The sequence below is a fragment of the Sphaerodactylus townsendi genome, linkage group LG16 (genome assembly GCF_021028975.2).
Source record: "Sphaerodactylus townsendi isolate TG3544 linkage group LG16, MPM_Stown_v2.3, whole genome shotgun sequence".
Lineage (NCBI taxonomy): Eukaryota > Metazoa > Chordata > Lepidosauria > Squamata > Sphaerodactylidae > Sphaerodactylus > Sphaerodactylus townsendi.
Genome location: NC_059440.1, coordinates 5,282,528 through 5,309,644, shown reverse-complemented (window position 1 = coordinate 5,309,644; position 27,117 = coordinate 5,282,528). Strand labels below are relative to the sequence as shown.

The following is a 27,117-nucleotide window of genomic DNA, read 5'->3' as shown; positions in this document are numbered from 1 at the left end:
CCAGATGGTTATGGACTACAATTCCCATCATCCCCTGCCAGCATGATGCTAACAGGGGATGATGGGAACTGTAAGGTAAGTTAGGATGAGAGTGTATGACTGGCCCACGGTCACCTAGCAAGTTTCCATGGCAGAGCAGCGATTTGAACCCAGGCCTCCTAGCTTCTTGTCAGGGGGATTGTATTGTATTGGGATTGAGATGCATTCCTAGATCAATGTAATTGCTACAAGATATATGTAACCAACCTACTATATGTTATCACTGCCATTCTGGGGCATTCTTTCCTTGATCTTTACTTTATAGCTTCACACACTTAGATAACTAGGCTTTCCCCTGACACTTTGGTCTCATGAGAACCACAATTGTTTCTGTTATCTCATGTGAGCAGGATGCCAGGTCACTCTCTGTCTCTATCTGTCGCGACCTTGGGATGCCTCAGCTCCAAACTAACTCTTTCTCACGTTTCTTGGGAAGATGGGAGGGGGGTCTAAAATCGGAATAATGGGGATAGCAAAAGCCAGATTTGCCAGAATTGGCTTTGTCAAGCTGGGTGCTTCGATGCCTATCAATAAATCCTGCTGGTCAACAATACAGAGTATTGCTTCAAGGTTCGAGACTACTACACTACTACTCTTTTCTAGCAGGATTAATTATTGTATGTTATGTTTTGTCGAAGGTCTTCATCAGCCTTCCCAAAGCACCAAATGCGGCCACATTCCTGGTCAGGATGGAGCATAGAGCCCGGCGCTGAGAAGCAGCACATATCTGGGTCATTTGCGTAGAAATATGGACCCCCCCCCCCCCCCTCCTCGTAATGCTGACATTTTAAGCGAGACCTTTCGGTGATCTCTCTCCATAAAGCCACTCAGAGAGGAAAAAGCCTCCTTCTGGACAGCGTCACTTTTCAACTGACAACCTTGCCGTGGACTAATCAAATGAGGGGCTGCACACACACACACACACACACACACACACACACACACACACACACACACACACACACACACACACACACACACACACACACACACACACACACACACACACACACACACACACCCCGTATTTGTTACAACGTTCATTCCATTTACTCAATGCTACAACTAGATTTCAGTCCAGCAGCTCCTTTGAGACCCACAAGATTTTCGGGGTATACGCTGTCAAGGGTCAAAACATGACCATCCTCTGAAACTCACTCAATGCCGCAGTTCTGGGGTTAAGGCCTCAGAGAATGTATGTGTACAGTGCTACGAAGCTGCGCCTGACTTACAGAGACCAAGTAGGGTTTTCAAAGCAAGGGGCAAAACCAAGACGATTGGTATTACCTTCCTCTGCATAGCAACCCTGGTATTCCTTGGTGGTCTTCCATCAGGGGCGGAGCGAGGGGGAACTGCGCCCGGGGCACACTGCGCCCCGCGCCCCTGCCACACCCACGCCCACCCCGGAACACCCACGCCACTGTACCAGCATGTCCCTGGGCGCTACGCCACTGTCTCCCATCAAGCACTAACCAGGAGCAACCCTGCTTAGCTTCAGAGGCCTGCATAGGTCAGGGCCCGGGATAAATTGCCATATTTTCCACCAGAATAACTCCACCAGAATAACGTTTGTCTGCTTCCAAGCTGCAGCAGCAGCACTGAACACACATAAAGCTGCCTTACGCTGAATCTGACCTCCAATCCCTCGAGGTCAGTATTATCCATTCCGACTGGCAGCAGCTCTCCTGCCACCTGGCCCTCCTAACTGGAGATACCGGGGATCGAAACTGGGAGCTTCCGCATGCCGAGCAGATGCTCTGCCCTTGAGGTGCGGCCCACCACGGTTGAAATCTCCTCGCCCCAAGCTGGGTATCTGTGGGCCAGTGCAAATTGCAGCAGGCTGTAGGTGCCATGGGGTGGTAAATGGAGTCCTGTGCATGTGTAACCCCCATGCTCAGAATGGGTTGACCCAGAAAGGGGTGGAGACTCAAAGCAGCAGAAGGCTGCAGAGCTCATGTAGTTTGGAGGAGACGAGGCTACCAGACTCGGACCTTGATTTGTATAAGCCCTTAACACCTTGTTAAGGTAACTGCAATGTTGTTGGGAACTAGTGGGAAGGTAGTTATTTATTTTTGCTATGTTGTAAATGTTGGAGTTTATTGTTTCAGGGTTTCTTTTTGCGGTTGTAATGGGTGAGAGTTCTCCTGGAAACCTTCATCACGTTGAATCCTGTTCATCAAGCCCTTGGTGTCTTCAGGAGCCAACCCACTTGCAAAGAAGAATTGGACTTGACAGTATCAGTAGACTGTCAATATAAGGACTTGAAAATGCAACCTGAACAGGACCTTGAAGTATGATGTTAAATGTTGATGTTATATGTTAAGAAAGTAAACCGTTTTGTTTTTAAAATTTGTTGTTGCAAACTCATTTCAAGTTCTGCCCCACAGAACCCACAAACAGAGGTTACACACGCGTGAATCACTGGCGTAATGCCCATTGGGCAAGGTGGGCAGCTGCCCAGGGCATCACCTTGTGGGGGGCATCAAAATGCTGAGTTCGTTTTTGGGTATTTTAGTGGTTTTCCAATTTTGGCCTGCAGGGGGCGCAGTTTTTAGGCTGGCGGCACCAAAATTTCAGCGTATCATCCGGAGACTGTTCTTATGCTACCCCCCAGGTTTGGTGAGGTTTGGTTCAGGGAGTCCAAAGTTATGGACTCCCAAAGGGGTACTCCTATCCCCATTGTTTCCAATGGGGAGCTATTAATAGGAGATGAGGGCTACAGTTTTGAGGGTCCATAACTTTGGCCCCCCTGAACCAAACTGCACCAAACTTGGGGGGTATCATTAGGGCAGTCTCCTGATGAGACCCTGAAAGTTTTGAGACTGTGCATTCAGAAATGTGCCCCCCCAGCCTGCAAGCCCCATTGACAGCAAAGCAGAAAACTCAATGCAGAACGAAGATTCTTGGGCAAATTTCGGGATGTTCTTGCAGGGAGGGCATTCTTGGACGTATCATCACCAAAATTTCAGGGTATCATCTGGAGACTGTCATGATGGCACCCCCAAGGTTTTGTGCAGTTTGGTTTAGGGGGTCCAAAGTTATGGACCCTCAAAAGGGTATCCCCCTTCTCCTTAGCAAAGAATGTGGGATGGGGTACCCCCTTTGGGAGGCCATAACTTTGAACTCTTTGAACCAAATCTTACCAAACCTGGGGAGTAGCATAAGGACAGTCACCAGATGATATGCTGAAATTTTGGTGCTGATATGTCTAAAAATGCACCCCCTGCAGGCACCAATGTCCTGGTGCAAAAAAATTTGGTCGTGGTGAAGTGGCCGCCCATGGTGGGGGGGGGGGGGGCATCCAACTCAGGTTTTGCCCAGGGCTACAGTTTGCCCAGGGCTGCCTCGTTACGCCCCTGGCGTGAATACACAAACGCACACCCACACAGTAGTGCAGAAATCCTCAATGCAGATCCTGTTTCCAAGCCCAGCGTGGTCTCCTGCATGCAATCAGGCCAACCCCCCCCCCCCCCCCCACGGGCGGCCACTTCACCACGACCAAATTTTTTGCACCAGGACATTGGTGCCTGCAGGGGGTGCATTTTCCCCCCCCCACCCCCCCCCCCCCCCCCCCCCCCCCCCCCCCAACCCCCCCCCCACGCACCCCCCCCCCCCCCCACCCCCCCCCCCCACCCTCCCTCACCCCCCCCCACCCTCTCCCCCCCCCCCCCCCCCCCCCCCCCCCCCCCCCGCCCCCCCCACCCTCCGCCCCCCCCCAACCACCCCCCCCCCCCCCCCCCCCCCCCCCCGCCCCCCCCCCCCCCCCCCCCCACCCCCCCCCCCCCCCCCCCCCCCCCCCCACCACCCCCCCCCACCCCCACACCCCCCCCCCCCCCCTCACCCCCTCCCTACCACCCAACCCCCCCACCCCCCCGCACCCCCCCCCCACCCCCCCCCCCCCCCCCCCCCCCCCCCCCCCACCCCCACCAACCCCCCCCCCCCACAAAACGGATGCGAATCCACCGCAAGGACAAGAGCTGAATGCTTTTTTGCGTTTTGCTTTCTCCCAATTCTCTCTCGCCCGCCCCCCTCGGCCTCGCCCCTCCAAATCCTTCTTTTCCTTCATGTTCTGACCGCAAGGCAGGCTCTTAACTCCGCTTTTATAGTAACATTCCTTGTATGTCTCCCTAAATACATATGCCGTAATTACTTTTCACTGTAGATTTATGGCCGGGCTTTACTAGTCATTATTAGGTTTGCTCGCTGTTTTGAATGACATCCGAGAGTTTATGGCCTCCGATTCATTAGTTACAGGGCTTGCTGTGGACTGCCAAGTGGCCTTTTAGGGAAAAGAAATAACCCACCCACCCACCCCCCCCCCCCAAAAAAGAAGAGGTGCATTTTTCTTCCTGCCTTTGAGCTGCATCCTTGGCAAAATTCTCCTGCAGCAGTCCACCGCCAGAGGCGTACAGCCCACGGGGGCATATAGGGACATATGTCCCCGGGCAGCTACCATTTGATCACGGGGGCGTGGGAAATCGCCCCCACACCCCTCCTGCAGTGGAGCAGCAGTGGCGTAGGAGGTTAAGAACTCGTGTATCTGATCTGGAGGAACCGGGTTTGATTCCCAGCTCTGCCGCCTGAGCTGTGCAGGCTTATCTGGGGAATTCAGATTAGCCTGTGCACTCCCACACGCGCCAGCTGGGTGACCTTGGGCTAGTCACAGCTTCTCGGAGCTCTCTCGCCCCCACCTCCACTCCTCAAGCAGGCAAGTTTGCTTTTAGGGGGGAAGGGCAAGGAGATTGTCAGCCCCTTTGAGTCTCCTGCAGGAGAGAAAGGGGGGATATAAATCCAAACTCCTCCTCTTCTTCTTCCTCATCCTGCCCCCCCATGTCAAAGGCACCCCCTGCACCCCACTTAACAGCAGTGGTCCTGGGCAGCCTGGCGGGTCAGGGTCTGGTGGGGCCGGGCCAAGGGGCACCGGGCAGCAGCCCAGCCAGACTTCTCCATCCCCACCAGCCCCCCCGCCAGGCTGCCGGGGACCGCTGCCACTTAAGGTAAGTGGGGTGCAAGGGGGCGCCTTTGACACGAGCAGGTGTTGCCCCAGGGGCCATTTCCCCCGCTACGCCTCTGCCCACCAGCTACCCTATGAGAGATCCCAACATTTAAAGCACCGTTAGGACCAGAAGAACTGTCTTTCTGGATCAGATCAAAGTTCATCTGGGACAACATCCTGTTCCCGCAGCGTCGGACAGATTCTTCCAGAGGTTTGCAGCCAGGCAAGATGAGAAGCTGGTGCATCCCCCCCTTCTCAACATCTGGTAATAAGAAGCCCAAAGGCCTGTATGCTGGGAGGTTCTCTCAAGCCATCACAGCTAATAGCTGTTGATAGACGCCTTCTCCTCCGCTGCCCTTATCTATTCCTCTTCTGCAAACCATGGAAGCTGGCCATCATCACTGCATTCCAGGGCAGAAAACTTTGCACATCAATCATGCGTTGGGAGAAGAGCAGCCTTTCATCTCCTCTCAGCCTCCTGCCGGTCAGCTTCAGTGGGTCGGGCCCACATTCTATGGTCGTGAGAGCGCATGAGGAATGTTCTGGCCAATGATGTTGATCTACAGTCTTTAAATAGCAGTCACTTGGGTTCTGAGCTCCAATCCCCCTTTACATAAATACAGGGGATGGGGGCGGGTGGGGGAGAAGAGAGGAGGAAGAGTTTGGACTTATATCCCGCTTTCCTCAACCATAAAGAGTTTCAAAGTGGGTTACAAACTCCCTTCCTTTCCCGGCAAGAGACACATTTTGAGGTGGGCTGGGATGACAGAGTTCTGAGAGAACTGTGATTCGCCCAAGGTCACCCAGTAGGCTTCATGTGGAGGAGTGGGGAAACAAACCTGGTTCCCCAGATCTCATCATGCCCACTAGGCTCAAGATTGCTGGCGTTGTAAAATATATTGATATCGTAGCAACTCCCTGGACCACACACTGCTGAAGAAAGGGATTATGTATACAGCTGATATTCTCTCCTCCTCCCCTCCCCTCCACACAGATACACTTCTTGCTGCTGCCACTGCCACAGAACAGAGAGGCTTCTTTTAAAATAAAGGCATTTTTGAAATAATTTTAAAAGCACTCCCGGGCTTCAGGGTGGGCAGGAGTAGAGTCGGGGAGGTAGGCTAGAAGCAAAAAAAAGAGACTGTTCCTTGGGAAAGCCCTCTCTGTTATTATATTGAGATATCAATATCCTGATGTGAGCATTTACAGAAGCTGGAACGATCTGGCATCATGGAAGGAGTGGGGTGAGGCATGGACGGCAATGCAAGGGAGTGGGAAGGGTGGAGCTGTGTAGGCTGACTGTGGGTGGAGGGAAGAGGTCCAGGGCAAAGCTGTGCTTACTGGCATATCTGCCCACTGTGGCGGCGAAGCAGATTAAAAGTCATTCTAGAAGCAACCTCGCTTGCCGCGGAGAGAATGAAAAGTGAAAGCTGGACTCGAGGAAATACGTCCATGCAAGAAATCTTTCTGCGAGGGACATTCACCCCCATTGCTCCCCAGACACCTTGTGCATAATTGGCCCCAGACTAGGGTCTGGGTGAGTCAGGTTTGAATCCCTGCTCTGGCAGGAAAGCTTGTTGAATGACACGCTCAGGCTACCCTACCCCACAGCACAGTTGTGAAGATGAAACAGAGGAGAAGAGAGTTATATAAGCTGCTTTCAGTTCTCAACAAGGAGAACAGCAGGACTCAAATGAAGTGAAATAAAATGAATAAAAATAAGAGGATATGTGGTTTTGCCCCAGGCAAGTCATCAGAGGAAAGCCAAGAGAATATCCGATAACAATAGCAGAAGATCTTAAAGTTCTATCTGTTTGTCTGTCTACCTGCCTACCCATTTAATTTATAGACTACTCTCCCCCGTAAAGATGATGACTGCCCATATAGCAGGGGTGATCAACCTATGATGCTCCAGATGCTCATGGACTACAATTCCCATCAGCCCCTGCCAGCATGGCCAATTGAAAAAGAAGAGGAAGAGTTTGGATTTATATCCCCCCTTTCTCTCCTGCAGGAGACTCAAAGGGGCTTACAATCTCCTTGCCCTTCCCCCCTCACAACAAACACCCTGTGAGGTGGGTGGGGCTGAGAGAGCTCTGAGAAGCTGTGACTAGCCCAAGGTCACCCAGCTGGCGTGTGTGGGAGTGTACAGGCTAATCTGAATTCCCCAGATAAGCCTGCACAGCTCAGGCGGCAGAGCTGGGAATCAAACCCGGTTCCTCCAGATTAGATACACGAGCTCTTAACCTCCTACGCCACTGCTGCTCCTTCTTGGCCATGCTGGAAGGGTTTATGGGAATTGTAGTCCATGAGCATCTGGAGCACCACAGGTTGGCCACCCCTGCCATGTAGTGTAGCGGTCAAGAGTGTCAGATTAGTATCTGGAAGACTGGGGTTCAAATCTCTGCTCTTCCATGGAAGCATAGGTTGGTGACCTTAGGTCAGCTACATACACTCTTCCTAACCTACCACCCAAGGAGGTTGGTGAGGATAAAATGCAGGAGAGGAGAATGATGTAGGCTGTTTTGCGTTTCCTCTAGAGAGAAAAGTGTGATATCAATGAAGTAAAATAAATACAATTCAAAATAGATGCAAACTCTTGAAGCGGCCTGCTCTAGGGCAGCAAGCTAGCTAGGATGATGGAACGGCCATGGATAAACCTGTGGAACCTGTATGGATTTTCCCCATGTGGTGAGTGGACGAAATATGGCAGGAGTTGGGGGAGAAACCACCATTCCCCCTGCGCTACAACGTCTATCCGAATCCAGCCCGCCCCCTATCGCTGCACAGGTTAATCCAGGAAATCTAGTCTGGTCCCAGACCAGACTTTTGCTCCATCTAGCTCAACAATTTCTGCTCTGACTTTAGCTCTCCAGGGTCTCTGGCAGACGGAAGTCTGTCTCTGCCCTTCTGCCCGAGACCGTTTCGGACGGGAGATGCCAAGGAGTGCGCCCGAGACATCTTACGTGACACGTTTACAGTCAGCGTTCCTTACAGAGGCTTAGAACAGAAGTTACTTCTACCTCACCACATAAAAAAAAGACAGATAAACCAGATTTACGTTTGGACTTCAGGGCCGCTCACCTTGTGGTTCTGATAGGAAGTGACGGAGATAAAGGACGTCTCCGGAAACACGTGCGTGCAGAAGGCCGTGTTCTTGGAGCCAAAGGCGTTGTTTTCATCCGCTTTCACAATGTGCAGCCGTGGCTGGTATTTGTGCATCGAATTGAGAATGATCTAGGGAAAAGGGGAAAGGGGGAAAAAGGCCATTAAGAATCAAAGAGCGCCTGTTCGACTGGACTGAGCCGCAGGAGACAGGAAGGTGGTTTAAGAACAGCAGAGCTCAGCTGAGAGCTTTGTTTTCGAGGACGCGGCGGTTTGGTATGCACGTAAATATCCGCGAGACGCACGAGAGGCCTGCAGCCAGACTTTGTGACTTCCTTCGAACAGTCAGCAAATGGACTTCCTCGCCTTCCCCGTTGCCGTTCCTCCCCGTGCAGCTCTCGCCTCAATTTCTCACCCCCGTTTTATTGACGCCACTTAATTTCTGTCCTTCCTTCCTTCCTGCATTGTACTCTTGACAGTGTGTGTGTGTGTGTGTGTGTGTGTGTGTGTCCAGAGAAATCACCTCCTCTGGTCACTGACCATACTGGATCCAGGTTCGCTGTGGCATCACAGACCCATGCTTCCCCACCCCCACCTGGGACTTTCGTTCCACCACTCCCCCTCTTCCAACTTTCCTGTCTCAGCCTCTCCTGCTAGCAGAGCCCAACCTTCAGATTGGGCTTGGAGACCTCCCGGAATAACAACTGATGGGGATAAATCTTGGACCGATTTATGGAGGAGAAGCCGATCTATGGCTACCAACCTTGATCCTCCTTGATCTGAGATTTCAAATGCCTGAGCAGACCAGGTGCTCGGGAGCAGCAGCAGCAGTAGCAGCAGCAGCAGAAGGCCATTGCTTTCACCTCCTGCATGTGAGCTCCCAAAGGCACCTGGTGGGCCACTGTGAGTAGCAGAGTGCTGGACTAGATGGACTCTGGTCTGATCCAGCAGGCTAGTTCTTATGTTCTTACTAGTGGAGCCCAGCCACGCGTTGCTGTGGCAATTGTCCTTCTCATCACAGTCTGCAACCCACACAGATGTCCATGCAGGTCCAATGATCCGCAGCATAGCCTTTTGGGGTGGTCAAATGGAATCCCTCTTTCCCTTTTCAATGCACATCGTTATATGGTGCTGTCTTGTTTTTTTAGTATAAGGTAACCCTTTCCATTCCACAACGGAACTGTCCAGAGTGCGAATCCCGCTGTCCATGAGGCTGGTTGACACGCGCAGTCCTGGCTTGGGTAAGGCAGAACTGGGGCAAGGAGGCTATCCCAGCCAGGCAGCCGAGGCAGGGTGGTGAGGCGCTCAGATCGAGGCCAGCTCCCTGGGTTCTTAAAGGGCCATGTGCAAAAGAAGCGGAGCCAGTAGTGTTGGTTCGCCCCCACCCCGTGGATTTTCTTAGAAGAAAAAGGCAAACTCCAGCTCGCTTTTAGTAAAAGAGATCTGTGGTGAATATGGGTGAGAAAGTGGGTAAGTGGTGGTTGGATGTGAGGGAGGGCAGAGTGAGGTGTGTGAGGATGAGCTGGATGTGTATTGTGTGGTAGCAGTGGGTGAGGCACAGAGAGTGAAAGTTACCTGTGTGTGAGGGGGGGAACCCCACCTGATGTCTCACACGGCAAAGTGTGTATGTGTTTCACTTCCACTCATATTACCTAACAGTATTACCTATTTACTGTTTTCACTGCTCATCTCTGCCCATCTGCACGAACATCCCAAGCCCTCAGGCCACAGACAGGCTGCACAAACATTCTAAGGGTGACAATTAAACAGAGGCAGCTTCATGGCCTGGTGCGCCAGGAAAAAGATGTTTTACCTGGCTCAGGTATGGACTTTCGGCGATTTGAAGGTCCCATTACCTGCCCGCAACAGGGAGGAACGTCATGTGAAAATTTGGGGGCGATCCATCCAGCCGTTTCGGCATTAGGGAGTGACTAACAAAGTCACTGTTTGCTTTTTATGTATATAGATAAGTCCCCCTGGATAAAATGGCAGCTCTGGAGGATGGACTCTGATATCACCCTGCTGAGATCCGTCCCCCAAACCCTGCCCTCTTCAGACTTGACCCCTAAGTCTTGAGGAATTTCCCAACCTGGAGTTGCAACCTTATGACCTGCGCCCCAGGCCACACACCCCATCCGAATCAGGGCTCTCTATCCACCAACTCTCTTCCTTTAAAAAACGCTGGCCAGTCTTGTTCACAGATCTCTCACCGGGGCTACCTGAGGTCTAAAACCAGGTTCAGGGTCCGGGGCAGCACACGGACCAATTCACGCATCCCCGCCCCCATTGCTGAACTTTGGAGGATGCCATGCCAAAATTCTGTCCTTGGCATTTGAAGCAAGCCTTTATTGGCATAGACAACAGTGCAACAGTAATAAAAAACAGATTAAAAAGCATATACAATATAGATGGAAGGAAATCTACTGGCATTTAGTAATTTCCAGGAGAAAGTCTGCCACTATCATACAGAGAGAAGGATCAGGGTTGTCCAACAAGTAGTGTAATCTAATTAAATCGGGGAGATGGGGTAAATGTAAAGGAGTAAGATTCACATACTTGGATCTGATTTCCTTGAATCTGAGACAGAGTAGTAATTGGTGGGCCAGAGATTCAACTGAGCCATCGTTACATGGGCACAATCTTTTAGCCTTTTCTTGCTTATTAAATCTGCCATGTAACAAGGCAGAAGGCATAACATTAAACCTGGCGAGCATTATGGCTCTCCTTTGAACAGGGTTTATTAAGCAATACAGGTAGTGTGCCAAGTTCAAATGGGAGAGAAAAATACAGGGGGGAGCACGTTTTCTTGGCTGCAGTGATTAGGGTAGAGAACTCTCTATCCAATAGTTGACCTTTTAATATCCTATAAGCTTCTGAATAGGACAAAGGGCAAAGTGAATCCACTGACAGTCCAATAGAGGCCATTTTTTCTTCAATTATGGAAAACCAGGGGTTGGAATGGGTGTCAGAGAGCAGACGGTGGACCAGGGAATTACAGTCTGAGAGAAAGTGAATTCGCAGCCAGAATCTAAAAGTCCTCAGCCAAGCGGCTGATTCCAAGGAGTTTTGACCTAACTCCAGACAAAGAGCTGCATAGGGCACGCAATTTGGGAGTCCAGTTATCTTGTGAAAAAATTTGGATTGAAGAGAATTCAAGGAGTGGTGTCCTTGGCTTTTGCTCTGTGACTACCTCACCTTGTCCATGTCAGCCTTGACTTAAATGCAGGTATGTAGGTGAAGCCGGCTGTACACGGAGACTAAGGAGCGAGCCCTTCGAGGCCTGGGAATCTCTGGAAAGGAGAGACCGCCCAACTATCCAGGCCGCTCCCCTTCTACTCTTCCGCACCAGCTATTCCTGTACTTGATGCTGATGGATGGCAGTGGACTTGGGGGGGGGGAGAGGAAGAGAGGAAAAACCAAAAACAGAAGCCTATTCTTTTCCAGACGGATCAGGCTGCCCCATAACGGTGAGCTCGGCACTTTAAAGCTCCGTCTCATCTGATGGCGTATAACCCTGCCCACGGTAGTGGGGCTGCATCCCGTACCGTTTAAATGCAGTTTTTATTGATGACATTTTCCAGATCATGCAGGCGCCCCCACCCCTCTCCCCCCCTCCCTCCCAGAGCAGGAATGAGAAACTTTTCGCCGTTTTATCAGCCTCCTCTGAGGTTCTCCTTAACTCTTTGGCTGCTGTGGGGCTTCAAAGCTTGGAGCACAAAAGGCAGGAGAGGCCTTTGATTTAAGGTCGGCCTTCTTTCCTCGCTCGGGTCGTTGGAAGGAATAAAGTTCTGCAAAAACTGCTCTGAGATTTGGCCCCTGAAAGCATTGATCGTCGTGCAACTAATTTGGTAGCTGCTTAGTTATAGGCTTTAAGGAGAGAGAGAGAGGCGTTTGTCGAGGTTGTCACGAGACGTGATGCGTTGCGGAGTCGTTCATGTATACGGAGACGGGTCTTTGCCCCAAGCAACTGGCACAATGTCAATTTTAACAACAGAGGAGATAAAAGAGGAAGGAGGAGAAGAAAGGGAAGAGTTATAATGGATGAAGGCGGGCATAGTTACTGGTTTAAGAGTCCACAGACTTGCCAGCCTCAAGGTGGGGCTATGAATATCCCCTGGAATTACAGCTCATCGACAGTCTACAGCAGTGGTGTCAAACTCGCGGCCCTCCAGATGTTATGGACTACAGGTCCCATCATCCCCTGCCAGCATGTCCACCTCTGAACACATATAGTTGTGCTGTGATGACATAGAACACAAGGTGATTAATTGACTTGACTTGATTATTCCTAGGGCAGGGGTCTGCAACCTGTGGCTCTCCAGATGTTCATGAACTACAATTCCCATCAGCCCCTGCCAGCATGGCCAATTGCTCATGCTGGCAGGGGATGATGGGAACTGAAGTCCATAACATCTGGAGGGCCACGAGCTTGACACACCTGTGGTCTACAGCAGGGGTCTGCAACCTGCGGCTCTCCAGATGTTCATGAACTACAATTCCCATCAGCCCCTGCCAGCATGGCCAATTGCTCGTGCTGGCAGGGGATGATGGGAACTGTAGTGCATAACATCTGGAGGGCCGCGAGTTTGACACTTGTGGTCTACAGAAATCAGTTCCCATGGAGAAAACGGATGATTTGGGTGGACTCTACGGCTTTAAGCCCAACTGATGTCCTCTCCTCCCCAGGCTCCATCCCCAAACCTCCAGGACTTTCCCAACCTGGATCTGGCAACCCTACCCGCCCCCCCACCCAGTATCCCACCTGTGGCCATGGGGGATCTGGCAACCCTATTCTCAGACCAACCGTGCAATCTTGAACAGAGTTACACCCTTCTAAGCATATTGACTTGAGTGGACTTGGAAGGGTCTGAGAACTGACAGAGCACAGCAACAACAGGAACAGGTTGTGATCCTGGCTATTAACAATTCAAACCTCACTGCAGCCCCCCCCACCCCCCACTCAATAGGCTGCTTTAGAGGAATCAGCCTCTGCAGCCTTGGGCCTCATCTGCAAAATGGGCACAAGAATAGTGGCCTGCTGGGAAAAAAATGGATTATCTGTTTCGATCTGGATTCAGGCCCGGCTTTGGGTTAGAAATGGCCTTGGTCACTCTCACTGATGATCTTTTCCAGGAGAATGAGGGGTGGGTTGGGGGGGTGGGGTTGTCCCCGTTTATTCTCCTGAACTTTTGAGTGGCTGTCGATACTATTGCCCACGGGATCCTTTTGCAGAGGCTGCCTGGGCTGGGAGAAGGAGGCTCTGTGCTTTGGTGGTTCTGCTCCTACATGACCAGTCGATTCCAGAAGGTGGTGCTGGGGGACTGCTGTTCAGCCCAGTGGCATTCGTGCTACAGGGTCCCACAGGATTCCATCTTTTGCTCCTTGCTATTTAATGTCTACAAGAAAATGCTGGGATAGGTCATCTAGGGCACAGGTGTCAAACTCACGGCCCACCAGATGTTATGGACTACAGTTCCCATATCCCCTGCCAGCATTGTGCTGGCAGGGGATGATGGGAACTGTAGTCCATAACATCTAAAGGGCCGCAAGTTTGACACCTGTGAACTAGGGGTTTGAAGCAAGGTCCTATATGCAGATGACACCCAGCTCTTTTTCTCCTTAAGCCGGGTGGGTCTGCAGAAGTCCTGAATAGGGGACTGGAGAAGCAAACACGCATCTAGGGTGGGGCAAGCTAGGGCTTATGTCCCAGGCACTGCTTGAGGGGGACACCAGGCAGTCCCGAGCCCCCCATCCCAGAGGGTCTGCTCCCCCACTGTCAAGCTGTGCCCCCATCCCAAACTCTATGTGGAGTTCAGGGGTGGAAGCTGCAGTTCGAGGCTGGGCTTGGGTCCAGTGTTCAACTGTGGGCCCCGCCCCTGAATCCCACATGGTGCTTGGGGTGTGTGGCTAGACTTGCCTGGATCTAGCTTTAACCTTCAGGCTCCACCTCTAAGCTTGCGGTTTGAAACTGAACCCGGCCAGGCGAAGGCCAGCCTTGAACTCTAGCCTCTGACTTGACCAGGTCCAGCTTCAGACTGCTGGCTCCACCTCTGAAGTCCATGTGACTAGAAACAGGGCATTTTCTGTGATGGCACCTCGCCTTTGGGATGCCTTCCCCTTGAGGCTGACCTATTGTCTCCTTTACTTTTTCTTAGATGTTAGACTAAAACACATCTTTTTGCCCAGGCTTTTAATTAGCTGTTTCATCTTATCAGTTTTTAACAGTGTGCTTCTGTTTTTTGCACCTGCTTTTGCATTCACACTGCTAAGGTGGGGAAACTGGGAAACAGCCCCCATGTGAGATTGACCTCGGTGGCCCTGGGGCAGGGGTCTGCAATCTGTGTTCCTAGGGCAGGGGTCTGCAACCTGTGGCTCTCCAGATGTTCATGGACTACAATTCCCATCAGCCCCTGCCAGCATGGCCAATTGGAGGTGCACCAGCGTGCGTGGCAGCCTGCGCCTGCGTGCATTCGTTTCTCGCCCAAGGAACGGCGCAGCAGCTGTGTCCTTGCCACAGCCCCACCCAGGAATGCCCCGCCCCCGTCATGCCCGGCCACGCCCCATTATGCCCCGCCCAGCCCCATTGGCGCCACGCCACAGTTTGAATCCCACCACCATGGGAACCTGTTACTAAAATTTTTGGATCCCACCACTGTATGTGTCCCTAGGTGCCTTGAAACGGGGAGGCTCTAAATATCTCTCGGGCTGAATTCTGATTCCTCATTTTAAAGGCAGGAATTTAAAAAAAATGTCCCGTCATCGCTAAAAGTCTGCAAAGCAGTTTTCCCACTAAAAACTCTGTAAAACTTGCGTTACTCTTTTGTGCTGCTGCCTCTTGTGTGTTCTTGTCCTTGCCTCTGCGTCTTGTCACGCGTTCGCAGTCTGAAACCGCGTCCCGGGAGTTCCAAAGAAGCCCCGGGAGAGTCAGGCGCCCCGATCCCTTTTGGGTTTTACTCCTTAAGCCGCTTTGAAGATCGCAAACTGAAACCACCAGCTCCATCCCCTGCTTGGGCTCCTTTTTAAACACAGAAAGGGTCTTGAGAAGCATAATTAACCCAAAGACGCAGTCCTCCAGGTTGCCCGCCTACAGTCCATATAATTGAGAGAAAGGGAGGCGTTCCAGCCCAAAAGGATCTTTTACAGAGACTCCAAAAGGTACAAGTGTGACCCATAAAGCTGTCTAAGGTTTTGGGCCGGAGCCACTTGGCGGGGGACGCAGTGGGGGGAGGGAGAGCGAGGCAGACTCCGTTTTAGTCACCCCAGTGTGCCCCGTCCCACTGCAGCTGGTTACAGATTTCATGGCCACAGAGGGATGGGGGTTAATGCCAGAGAACCTTGTGACTAAAAACACGGTGTGTTTTTGCAGCCCAGCAACCACGAAAGGAAAGGGGACTTGGGAGTTGCCAGAGTCAAACGTGCTGAACAGAGAAGTGAGAAGTTTGCAGTCTTGAAATAAACTTTGTGTCGGGTAAGTCTGTTCAGACCCACTTTTGCAGCAATGTAGGATATGAGTTAGTAGTTCTTGGATTCTTCTTACAAGGCCTCTCCCGTGCTTCGCTCCCCATTTGTCAAAATCGTCCCCAAATTAAACTGTTCTGTCAACCAGGGGTCTGCAACCTGTGGCTCTCCAGATGTTCATGGCCAATTGGCCATGCTGACAGGGGCACATGGGAATCATAGTCCATGATCATCTGGAGATGTATTGTCGAAGGCTTTCACGGCCGGAATCACTGGGGTGCTGTGTGGTTTCCGGGCTGTATGGCCGTGTTCTAGCAGCATTCTCTCCTGACTTTTCGCCTGCATCTGTGACTGGCATCTTCAGAGGATCTGATGGTAGGAATGGAAAGCAAGTGGATCTGAATAGAAGTATCCTGGTCTTTGTTTCCTTTGGGTGCTATAGTCTATAGTTGTCCTGTGTTTGTGTGGAGCTGATCAGTCACTGTCTTGATTCTAGACTTTTTCAACACTGGAAGACAAATTCTGTTCATTTTCATGAACCATGAACCATGAAAATGAACAGAATTTGGCTGCCAGTGTTGAAAAACTCTAGAATCAAGACAGTGACTGATCAGCTCCACACAAACACAGTGTGACAATCTAGTAGATTATGTGCACCTAAAGGAAATAAAGACTAGGATACTTCTATCTTGTGGATACTTCTATTCAGGGGATCCATTCACTCATTGGACCTTTAGCTATCTTCTTCATTGTTACTCCCATGCTACAGACTTCTCTGTGACTCACATGCCAGGCTACTCTATTCAGAGGGCCTCACCTTTTGACCTCCCAGTATATATACTCCACTGCTTTCCATATGTGTCTTGAAACCAACCATTAAGCACTCTAACATCTGAGAGAGCTACAGGTTGTGACTCACATGCCAGTCAGACAAACCAGACTCAGTGGCAGGGGATCCTCCCTAGGCTTGCCAATCTCCAGGTGGGCTCTGGAGACTTCCTAGAATTACAAGTTATCTCTTGACTACAGAGATTAGTTTCCCTGGAGAAAATGGCTGCCGTGGAGGGTGGACTGCCTTCCTCATATTCCACCCCTCAGAGTCTACAGGAATTTCCAAACCGAGAGAGGGCAACCCTAGATACCCCATTGTTTTAAAAAGCTAATGGCAGCCATGAGGGAACCCAAATTACGGCTCCTGTGGTCTGGGTTTTGAACTCCATCTTGGGAGATTCCTACAGATTTGGAGGCAGTGGAGTCGGAAGAAGAACCCCACTTTTCTCGATCGTAAGGAGTCTCAAAGCAACTGACAATTTCCTTCCCTTCCTCTCCCCACAACAGATGCCTTGTAGAAGAAGAAGAAGAAGAAGAAGAAGAAGAAGAAGAAGAAGAAGAAGAAGAAGAAGAAGAAGAAGAAGAAGAAGAAGAAGAAGAAGAAGAAGAAGAAGAAGAAGAAGAAGAAGAAGAAGAAGAAGAAGAAGAAGAAGAAGAAGAAGAAGAAGAAGAAGAAGAAGAAGAAGAGTTTGGATTTATATCCCCCCTTTATCTCCTGTAGGAGACTCAAAGGGGCTTACAATCTCCTTGCCCTTCTCACAACAAACACCCTGTGAGGTAGGTGGGGCTGAGAGAGGTCCGAGAGCTCCGAGAAGCTCCGAGAGAGCTCCGAGAAGCCCAAGGTCACCCAGCTGGCGTGTGTGGGAGTGCCCAGGCTAATCTGAATTCCCCAGATAAGCCTCCACAGCTCAGGCGGCAGAGCTGGGAATCAAACCCGGTTCCTCCAGATTAGATACACGAGCTCTTAACCTCCTACGCCACTGCTGCTCCTGTAAGATATTTGAGGCTGAGAGAGTTCGGAGAGAACCATGAATGGCCCAAGGACACCCAGCAGGCTTCATGTGGAGCAGTGAGGAAACAAACCTAATCACCAGATTAGAGTCTGCCACTCATGTGGAGGTGTGGGGAATTGAACCTAGTTCTCCAGGTTGGAGTCCACTGCTGTTAACCTCTATGCAACACTGGGGGCGGGGGGGCGGGGAGAGCCCAGCAAGGATATGTTGCCATTCCACAGGGGTGTCCAACTCTGGTGCTTCAGATGTTCATAGACTACAATTCCCATCAGCCCCTGCTGGCATGGCTAATCGGGTGTCCAACTCTGGCACTTCAGATGTTCATGGACTACAATTCCCATCAGCCCCTGCTGGCATGGCTAATCGGGTGTCCAACTCTGGCGCTTTAGATGTTCATGGACTACAATTCCCACCAGCCCCTGCTGGCATGGCTAATTGGGTGTCCAACTCTGGCGCTTCAGATGTTCTTGGACTACAATTTCCATCAGCCCCTGCTGGCATGGCCAATTGGCCTTACCTGGAAGCTGTCAGGACCCTGCCTATGTGGACCAAACAGCAATTGTGGAGAGGTGTGATTTATATTAGGAAATGAGCATAGCAGAGAGAGTTAAAGGCTTTCACCTGTAATACAGCCACAGTCCAATTCCCTCTCCCACAATTGCTAATCTTTTTTCTGAAGAATGCAGATCTGGTCATAAATGTGGATGTTTATCTTTCGATGTCAGGCTTGCGCGTGTACTTTTGTGGAAACAGAGAAGAAAGAGTGGAAGTTAGTTTGAAAGAAGGTATTTGTATTGATGGGGTCCCTCTCGTTTTTATCTTGCCATCCCTCCAAGGTGTGGGAGCTACAGTGGCAGGATATAGCCCACATTTGTCAAGTTTTGGAAGCTATAAGCAGGGTCAGTGCTTGGATGGGAGACCACCAAGCAAGACACTGCAGAGCAGAGGCGTAGCTGCAACGGGAATAGGGAGGCGCCCCACCCCGGGCGCGTGCCATTGGGGTCACATGGAGGGCGGAAAATCGCCTTCACAACTCTCCCCCTTCCCCCCACAAGGTCTCCTGGGAAATGTAGTTCCCACCAGGTCGATTTTTGAGCCTGAACTGAACAGGCTGCTAATTTCAGCCTGAACTTTTTCAGGCCGAACTAAGATAAGTGCAGGGGTCGCTGGGTAGGGGTGGGTGGGGTCGGGCCCCTTTTTCTCCCCCTGTGCCACTGCTGCAGAGGAAGGTGATAGCAAACCACCAACTCTAGGGCCCCTCCCGCACACGCAGAATAATACACTTTCAATCCACTTTGCGGCTGGATTTTACTGTGCGGAATAGCAAAATCCACTTTCAAACCATTGTGAAAGTGGATTGAAAGTGCATTATTCTGCATGTGCGGGAGGGGCCGAGGTGCTCATCGCTCAGAACCTCCACCTATCCCTAAACAATCGGTTCTGGGTGCAAACAACAGGGAGGCCATAACCTCCATGTGCTGCATTTGAGCTTCTTGCAGGCAGGGGCGTAACGAGTCAAACTGTAGCCCTGGGCAAAACCTGAGTTGGATGCCCCCCCCATGGGCGGCCACTCCACCACCACCAAAGGTATGGACCCTCAAAGGGGGTGTCCCATCCCCCATTCTTTGCTAAGGAGACTTTGAACCAAACTGCACCAAACTTGGGGGGGGGGGGGTACCATCATGACAGTCTCCAGATGATACCCTGAAATTTTGGTGCTTATACGTCCAAAAATGCACCCCCTGCAGGAACATCCCAGAAATTTGCCCGATAATCTTTGTTCTGCATTGAGTTTTCTGCATTGCTGTCACCGGGTTGCAGGCCAGTACATTCTTCTGAAGGCACAGTCTCAAAACTTTCAGGGTCTCATCAGGAGACTGCCCTAATGACACCCCCCGAGGTTTGGTGCAGTTTGGTTCAGGGGGGCCAAAGTTATGGACCCTCAAAACTGTAGCCCCCATCTCCTATTAGCTCCCATTGGAAACAATGGGGGATAGGGGCGCCCCTTTTGGGAGTCCATAACTTTGGACTCCCTGAACCAAACCTCACCAAACTTGGGAGGTCGCATAAGGACAGTCTCCTGAGGATGTGCTGAAAATTTGGTGCTGCTAGCCTAAACACCGCGCTCCCTGCAGGCCACAAATGGAAAACTACTTCAACAATACTCCAAAAATTTAACCTTGCATCTTTTGATGCCCCCTACAAGGTGCCCCAAAGTAGCTGCCTAATCTTTGCCCAATGGGCATTACGCCCCTGCTTGCAGGCATCTGGCTGACAGCCACAAGAGACTGAAGGGCCTCTGGCCGAATCCAGCAGAGGAATCCTTATAATTTTTTCCCCTTATAAATGAATGGCCTGTGCTCAGGGAAGGCAAACGGACCTCTTGCTCTTCAAAAGACGTTTTTATTCCCAAAGTCGGGAGCGCACGCTGCTATTGGACCCGTTCCTATTCAACCACCTGTGAATGTGATTGTTACCGTAGATCATGTTTGCTAATTTTTAATAACCAAATATTCCAGCTTGGTTCCAAGCGTGCATTATGTGGAACGGCCAGCATCTGGAAGGCGGTCTGTGAAGGTTTTCAGTGCAAGCCGAGGCTGTTAAAGAAGTAAGCGATTGTCCCACCGCAACGACATCATGGGAAAATAGCAAACGGTTTTGGAAGCTGCTCTTGCCAGCCCTTTCCAGTAAGAGAGAGCACGCCAGAATCCAGCGGTTTCCTTGGCGTTTGCAACTGGAGGTGCCTATATGGAGTGACTGGGAATTACGCCATTTCTTTTTGGCAAGCCATCTCATCGATCCAATCCTGCACCTTGGGAGCAGAAGGCCTTCCTATCAGGGGCTCGGAGTTTGAGAAACCTCAGAACAGATGGAAGTCGATTAGAGACCACACCACTATAGCTTGAGGCAAGCAATGGCAGATTCCACACAGCTAATATATAACGGGTTTGCAGTCGTTAGAAAGCAACCCGTTGTCAGGCCTGCGCCATCCTTGGCCTGGCAGAGCGCACGTACACAGGCCAGCCACAGTTGGGCAAGCCATCTCCGCCGCCCCAAGGCCGTGGGGCCTCTTTCAGCAAAACCTAGGGAGCAGCAGTGGAGTAGTGGCTAAGAGCAGTGGCTAAGAGCAGGTGCACTCTGATCTGGAGGAACCGGGTTTGATTCCCAGCTCTGCCGCTTGAGTTGTGGAGGCTTATCTGGGGAATTCAGATTAGCCTGTACACTCCCACCCACACCAGCTGGGTGACCTTGGGCTAGTCACAGCTTCTCAGAGCTCTCTCAGCCCCACCCACCTCACAGGGTGTTTGTTGTGAGGGGGGAAGGGCAAGGAGATTGTAAGCCCCTTTGAGTCTCCTACAGGAGAGAGAAGGGGGGATATAAATCCAAACTCCTTCTTCTTCTTTCTCCTTCTTCTTCTTCTTCCTCTTCTTCTTATTCTTTTCTTTCTTCTTCTTTCTTTCCTTCTCTTCTTCTTCTTCTTCTCTTCTTCGGGCTTGCTTCCATATAACTACTGTGTTTCCCAAAAAATAAGATAAGTGTCTTATAGTATTAATTCCTTGGTTCTAAAGATGGCAATTCATGTCTGCCTTTCTAGGAAGTCTTATTTTTCTGTGTTCTGTTCGTCAGGCATGCTTCCAAACAAAAACTTTGCTACGTCTTACTTTCGGGGGATGCCTTATATTTCGCACTTCAGCAAAACCTCTACTACGTCTTAGTTCCAGGGGATGTCTTATTTTCGGGGAAACAGGGTAGTTCAATAGAGCTTGCCGAGTACTCCTTATCTGTCTTTCACAGGGAGTAACTTTGCCTTTCCCAAAACAATGTGACTATGGTACTGCCTTTCTCATGCTGATATTGGGGAATGCAAAGGTGGGGGCTTTATGGGTTGAACCAAACTGTAACCCTAAAGTTTATACTGGGGCCAGGGAGCTTGAATCTCAGATTCAGCTACCTGGCCGTTGTGCTGACACAGTTCTGAATTGCTCCCTAAATTTGTTATGTTTGGCCCATTTGGAATCCACCCAAGCGACAGCCACATTCTTCTACCACCGCTTTGTGAGCTGTGTCTTAGCAGGATGGGGAGGTCAAACAACACTCTCCTCTGTTTGGGTGCAGCTGGCAAGCAGCAGAGTACCAAGGTAGGATGTTGTGTGTTTTCCAGGCTGTCCGGCCGGGTTCCAGTAGTATTCTCTCCTGATGTTTCGCCTGCAAAATGTCAGGAGAGAATACAACTGGGACACGGCCATACAGCCTGGAAAACCCACAACATCCTAGTGAGTCCGTCCATGAAAGCCTTCGACAATACAATCTACAAAGGTGTTGCTTTGGGGCATGCCATTACTGCTTGGACAGAGCTCCCACTTATTTCCCACTTGCTCAACCTGTATATACACACGTATTTTGTCAACAAACAGATAACACACAGACCTCCACAAAACTCAAGTATTGTCCTTCCATGAGCAAGCTGACCCTCTAAAGCACAGGTGTCAAATTCGTGGCCCTCCAGATATTATGGACTACAGTTCCCATCATCCCCTGCCAGCATGATGCTGGCAGGGGATGATGGGAATTGTAGTCCATAACATCTGGAGGGCCACGAGTTTGACACCTATGCTCTAAAGCTACCTTGGAACTTCCTACTACTTGTGGACAGTTGGAGAACAAAATAAGATTTCCTTATGGGGCCGATTTTCTGTACACAGCTTTTTGAATTACACAAGAGCTTTCCCAATCACCACTAGCAAGCTGGGCCCTCATTTTACTGATCATGGAAGGATGGAAGAAGAAGGAGGAGGAAGAGAAAGGAGCAGAAGCAGAAGAAGCAGAAGAAGCAGAAGTAGCAGTAGCAGTAGCAGTAGCAGTAGCAGAAGAAGAAGAAGAAGAAGAAGAAGAAGAAGAAGAAGAAGAAGAAGAAGAAGAAGAAGAAGAAGAAGAAGAAGAAGAAGAAGAAGAAGAAAGCGGGACCTTGGATTTATATCACTGAGTCAACCGTGAGCCAATGGGGACCCAAAATGGCTTGCACCATTCTCTATTTAATCCTCGTAACCACCCTGTGAGATAAGTTAGGGTGATAGTGTAAGACTAGCCCAGCAAGCTTCCCTGGCAGAGGAGGGATTCAAACCCGGGACTCCCAGATCCTTGTCTGACACGTTAACCACTAGGCTTTAACCACTAACCATGTGATTCTGGAGTTTCCCTTCCGCGGACACATCAGGAACTGGCCATCCTATGTACAGGAAATTAGACGGCTGGCTTAGGAGAACGTCTGGGGCACAAAGGGATGCCTTCTCTTATGGACTGTCGGTTGGCATCTCACATGAATCATCTGGAATAATTTGTCCTGGAACAAACTTTCTGCATCACAGTGAGCACACTGTGATCTGGACTGCGCAGGTTGGTGAATTAATTGCTGGTAGAACAGCCTGTGTGGGGGTAATGGTTAAGAGCGGCAGAGTCTAATCTGGAGAACCGGGTTTGATTCTCCACTGGGTTCAATTCCCCAGTCATCCACGCAAAGTCTGCTCGGGCCAATTATAGTTATCCTGGGCCAATTACAGTTCTCAGTCCATGCAGAGACTGGCAGTGGCAAACTACCTCTGAACGTCTCTTGCCTTGAAAACTCCAGCAGGTTGCCATAGATCAGCTGTGATTTGTTGGTACAGACACACAAATAGACACAGAGGTGCTCGGTCCAGCCCAGGGCCTGCAACCTGTGGCTCTCCAGATGTTCATGGACTACAGATCCCATCAGCCCCTGCCAACATGGCCAATTGACTACAAATCCCATCAGCCCCTGCCAGCATGGCCAATTGGCTACAAATCCCATCAGCCCCTGCCAGCATGGCCAATTGACTACAAATCCCATCAGCCCCTGCCAGCCCCCCCCCACCCCCCCCCCCCCCACCACCCCCCCCCCCCCCCCCCCACCCCCCCCCACCCCACCCCTTTCCCCCCTCCCCCAGCCCCCCCCTCTCCCCACCCCCCCCCCCCCCCCCCCCCCCCCCTCCCTGCCCCCCCCCCCCCCCCCCCCCCCCCCCCCCCCCCCCCCCCCCCCCCCCCCCCCCCCCCTCGCCCCCCCCCCCCCCCCCCCCCCCCCCCCCCCACCCTTCCCCCCCCCCCCCCCCCCCTCCCCCGCCCCCCCCCCCCCCCCCCCCCCCCCCCTCCACCCCCCCCCCCACCCCCCCCCCCCCCCCCCCCCCCCCACCCCCCCCCCCCCCCCCCCCCCCCTTCCACCCCCCCCCCCCCCCCCCCCTCCCCCCCCCCCCCACCCCTCCCCCCCCCCCCCCCCCCTCCCCTCCTCTCCCATGCCACCCCTCCCTCCCTCCCCTCCCTTGCATGCCTCTCCTCCCCTCACCTCCCTCGCATGCCACCCCTCACTCCCTCCCCGCCCTTGCATGCCACCCCTTCCCCCTCCACTAGGGTGGGTGGGCCAGTTCCAGATGCTGGGCCCCCTCCCCTCCCTTGCAATGGGAGCTAATCGGAGATGGGGGCTGCCTTTTTGAGGGTCTGTAAAAGAAGGCTGAAGAACAGATATACAATTTTTCCGATTTGGATCTGGACGGCTATGAGTCATGGGCATTCCCTTAACTACTTCTGCCCGCTGCATTCTCCACGCAATATAATGCAGACCAAATTGTGCATTATTGCATGCCTCTTGTTACGGATTTTCTTTTTCCGCGACCTGCTCTTCTCAAATCGTAGGCCTATTTGGGATATTTAGCCACAACCGCAGCCATACACGGGGGATGAATGTAACATACCCTAAGTCAGTAGGATCTGAGAAAGGTTATTCACATGCACGTGATGCACCATCAAAGTCTAGTTGTAAGAATGGTGACCTCCCACTGGGAACAACGTTTTGCACCGCGAGCCAGTCTTTGGATGCGCAGTGCATCTTTTACCCGCCAATAATGACAGGCAAGACCAGGCGAGATAAACAGTTCAAACCACACACTGGTTGCATTTTGGGTGGGGAGGGATACAGAAAACTCCAACTGAGAGAAAAACAGGACAGAAACATTCTAAGGGCCACTGGACAGAATTAATAAAAGCCTTGGAGAAATATGCACGAACGAACAGATAACGCAAGATGGGCAACCAATGAAAATTGCCAAACGTGCAGCTGTCTAGTTGATGCTCTCTTCTGGGTAAGACTGGACCAGGCTTAGAAGAAGTCAGAGACTAGATCAGTGGTGGCGAACCTATGGCACGGGTGCCAGAGGTGGCACTCAGAGCCCTCTCTGTGGGCACGCACAAACAGAGTGCCCCCTCCCACATCTAGGCTGGCCTAGGCCGCTGGGCTCGATTATTAGCATTAAACCTAAGACCTAGTTTTGGGGAAGCAGTGTAGGTAACCCTGTTAAGTACTGCTAAACCCCACTGATTTTCATGCGAAGAACTAAAGCGCAATCCTTTACCTGGGAGTAAGCTCGGTTGCTGGCAATGGGGCTTGCTTCTGAGTAAACCCTCCTAGGAGTGTGATTCACCCGTTGGAAGAGTTGCACGGCTGCTTCAAAGCAGAGCCACCGACTACCACCAAGCTTACTCCCGAGTAACACATGCCTCGGAGCCAACCGTTCTTTCTAAATTAAAACTCCTGGCATTCAAGCACCCTGCTATGCTGGCCCTTTGGGTGCATAAATAAGTGGCTTTAAGCCAGCAATCTGGGCAATTCCTGTCTCCGAAAAGGTTTGCTGTCACTGGTCTAGATTCACACGGCCCCTCAGGACAGCTTAAACAAATCTGCATGCCATTTGCGCAGAAGTTGCACAAAAAGGCTAGAACTGTATAGGAGAGGGAAATATGGGGGCAGCTCACCCCCACGGAGCGCAGATGTACTATACAAACCAGAACAAGCCTTTGGAGGGATCAGCCGCTGATAGTGCCCCCCCTACATCCGGGCCGAGTGTCATCTAATGGGACTCGCCGCTCCTCCCTCTAGGGGAGGGGACTTTGGAAATTGAGTTGCTGGACGCCACCTATCTTTAAATCTGTATTTATTATATTAGTATACTTAGTTTTATTGTTATCGCTGCTTTTAAAGGTTTTAGTTATCTTATGACTGTACCATGCTATATGTTGTACACCGCCCAGAGCCCTCCGGGGACAGGGCGGTATAAAAGTCTAAGGTATAAGTAAATAAAATAAATACATAAAAACAAGACTGGCTCCTTTGCTAGATCGCGGGTCTGCCTGATCCCCCCTCTGATCCTACAAGACCGCCCCTGCCAGTATCTCTTCTGCCACGAAAGCAGCATCTTTGACACAGACAAAAGTAACGACGATGACGTTCCCGTCGGTGTCACTTACATGTCCAAATGGGTCCAGGTGGTTGTTGGTGAGCTTGAGCTTCTGGAAGGACACCAGTTGGCGCATCCAGTGGGCCCCTGTGGCAGGCGAGTCGGGGTGGACGTACAAGCGCCCCGGCATCGCAGGCTCCGCCTTTCCGGCCACCATCCTGTCCGCAAAACAGAAGAAAGACTTTCACATTCCATGAAAAGTTAGCGTGCTTAGTTTTGGGACAAATGCATTTCCCCCCCGGTCTTTTCAGTGGTGGGATTCTAAAACTCCGACCACCGGTGCGCCCCCCCCAGGCCACGTGCCCCCGCTGCGTGCCCCCTTCCCCACTGCTCACTTACCTGGTTTCTGTGACCTCCTGCGGGTGCTCCAGCAGGCCGCCCCTGAAGGCCACGCCACCAGCCCAGAGGAGCGCAGCCTGATCTGTGGCCGGCCACTGATCAGGCCGCGCACCTCTGAGCCGGCAGCACGGCCTTTGGGGGAGGCCTGCTGGAGCGCCTGCAGGCCGCGCTGCTAGCCCAGGTGCGCAGCCCGATCTGCGGCCAGCCTGGGATGGTAGGATTCCAGCTGATTAGCTATCAGTTCTACTGAGCTGGTACGAACCGGCTGAATCGCACCCCTGGGTCTTTTGCATTTATATTAAGAACATAAGAACATAAGAACAAACCAGCTGGATCAGACCAGAGTCCATCTAGTCCAGCTTTCTGCTACTCACAGTGGCCCACCAGGTGCCTTTGGGAGCTCACGTGCAGGATGTGAAAGCAATGGCCTTCTGCGGCTGTTGCTCCCTGGTCTGCTAAGGTATTTGCAATCCCAGATCAAGGAGGATCAAGATTGGTGGCCATAAATCGACTTCTCCTCCATAAATCTGTCCAAGCCCCTTTTAAAGCTATCCAGGTGAGTGGCCATCACCAGGATAGCTTTAAAAGGGGCTGCCCTTTTATTCTGCCCTTCTCGCAAGGAGACTGGGGTAGCTCTTTCATTTCCCCTTGACCTTTATAGCAGTCTTGAAAGAAAGAAAGAAAGAAAGAAAGAAAGAAAGAAAGAAAGAAAGAAAGAAAGAAAGAAAGAAAGAAAGAAAGAAAGAAAGAAAGAAAGAAAGAAAGAAAGTGAACGTCACGGCTGAGCAGGTGTTTCAGCCCAAATCTCCCTATTTGAGCACTCTCTGAACATGGCATACGCCCCCTCCCTGTCCCATCTCTCCCAGCTTTCGAAGCAGCCTGCAAAACTATCGACACAAGTCAGTTTGTCAAAACAGTTCAGAATAGCGGAGGAACACATTTTAAAAGAAAGCCAAGGATTTTCCACGCTCCTTTTTCAAATGCCAAACTACCACACAAAAAGACCTCGTATTTAAAGGGCGGGGGCACTAGCATT

At 51.5% G+C, this 27,117-nt stretch overlaps 1 protein-coding gene across 1 annotated transcript in view; it reads right to left on the bottom strand.

Annotated features, from left to right (window-relative positions):
- The window catches only part of TBX4 (T-box transcription factor 4), a 78,288-nt gene that overhangs the window by 18,737 nt on the left and 32,434 nt on the right, over positions 1–27,117 (bottom strand). The window contains 2 exon segments of the mRNA XM_048519368.1: positions 8,120–8,272; positions 25,753–25,900. Coding sequence (XP_048375325.1) covers positions 8,120–8,272; positions 25,753–25,900 — 301 coding nt within the window.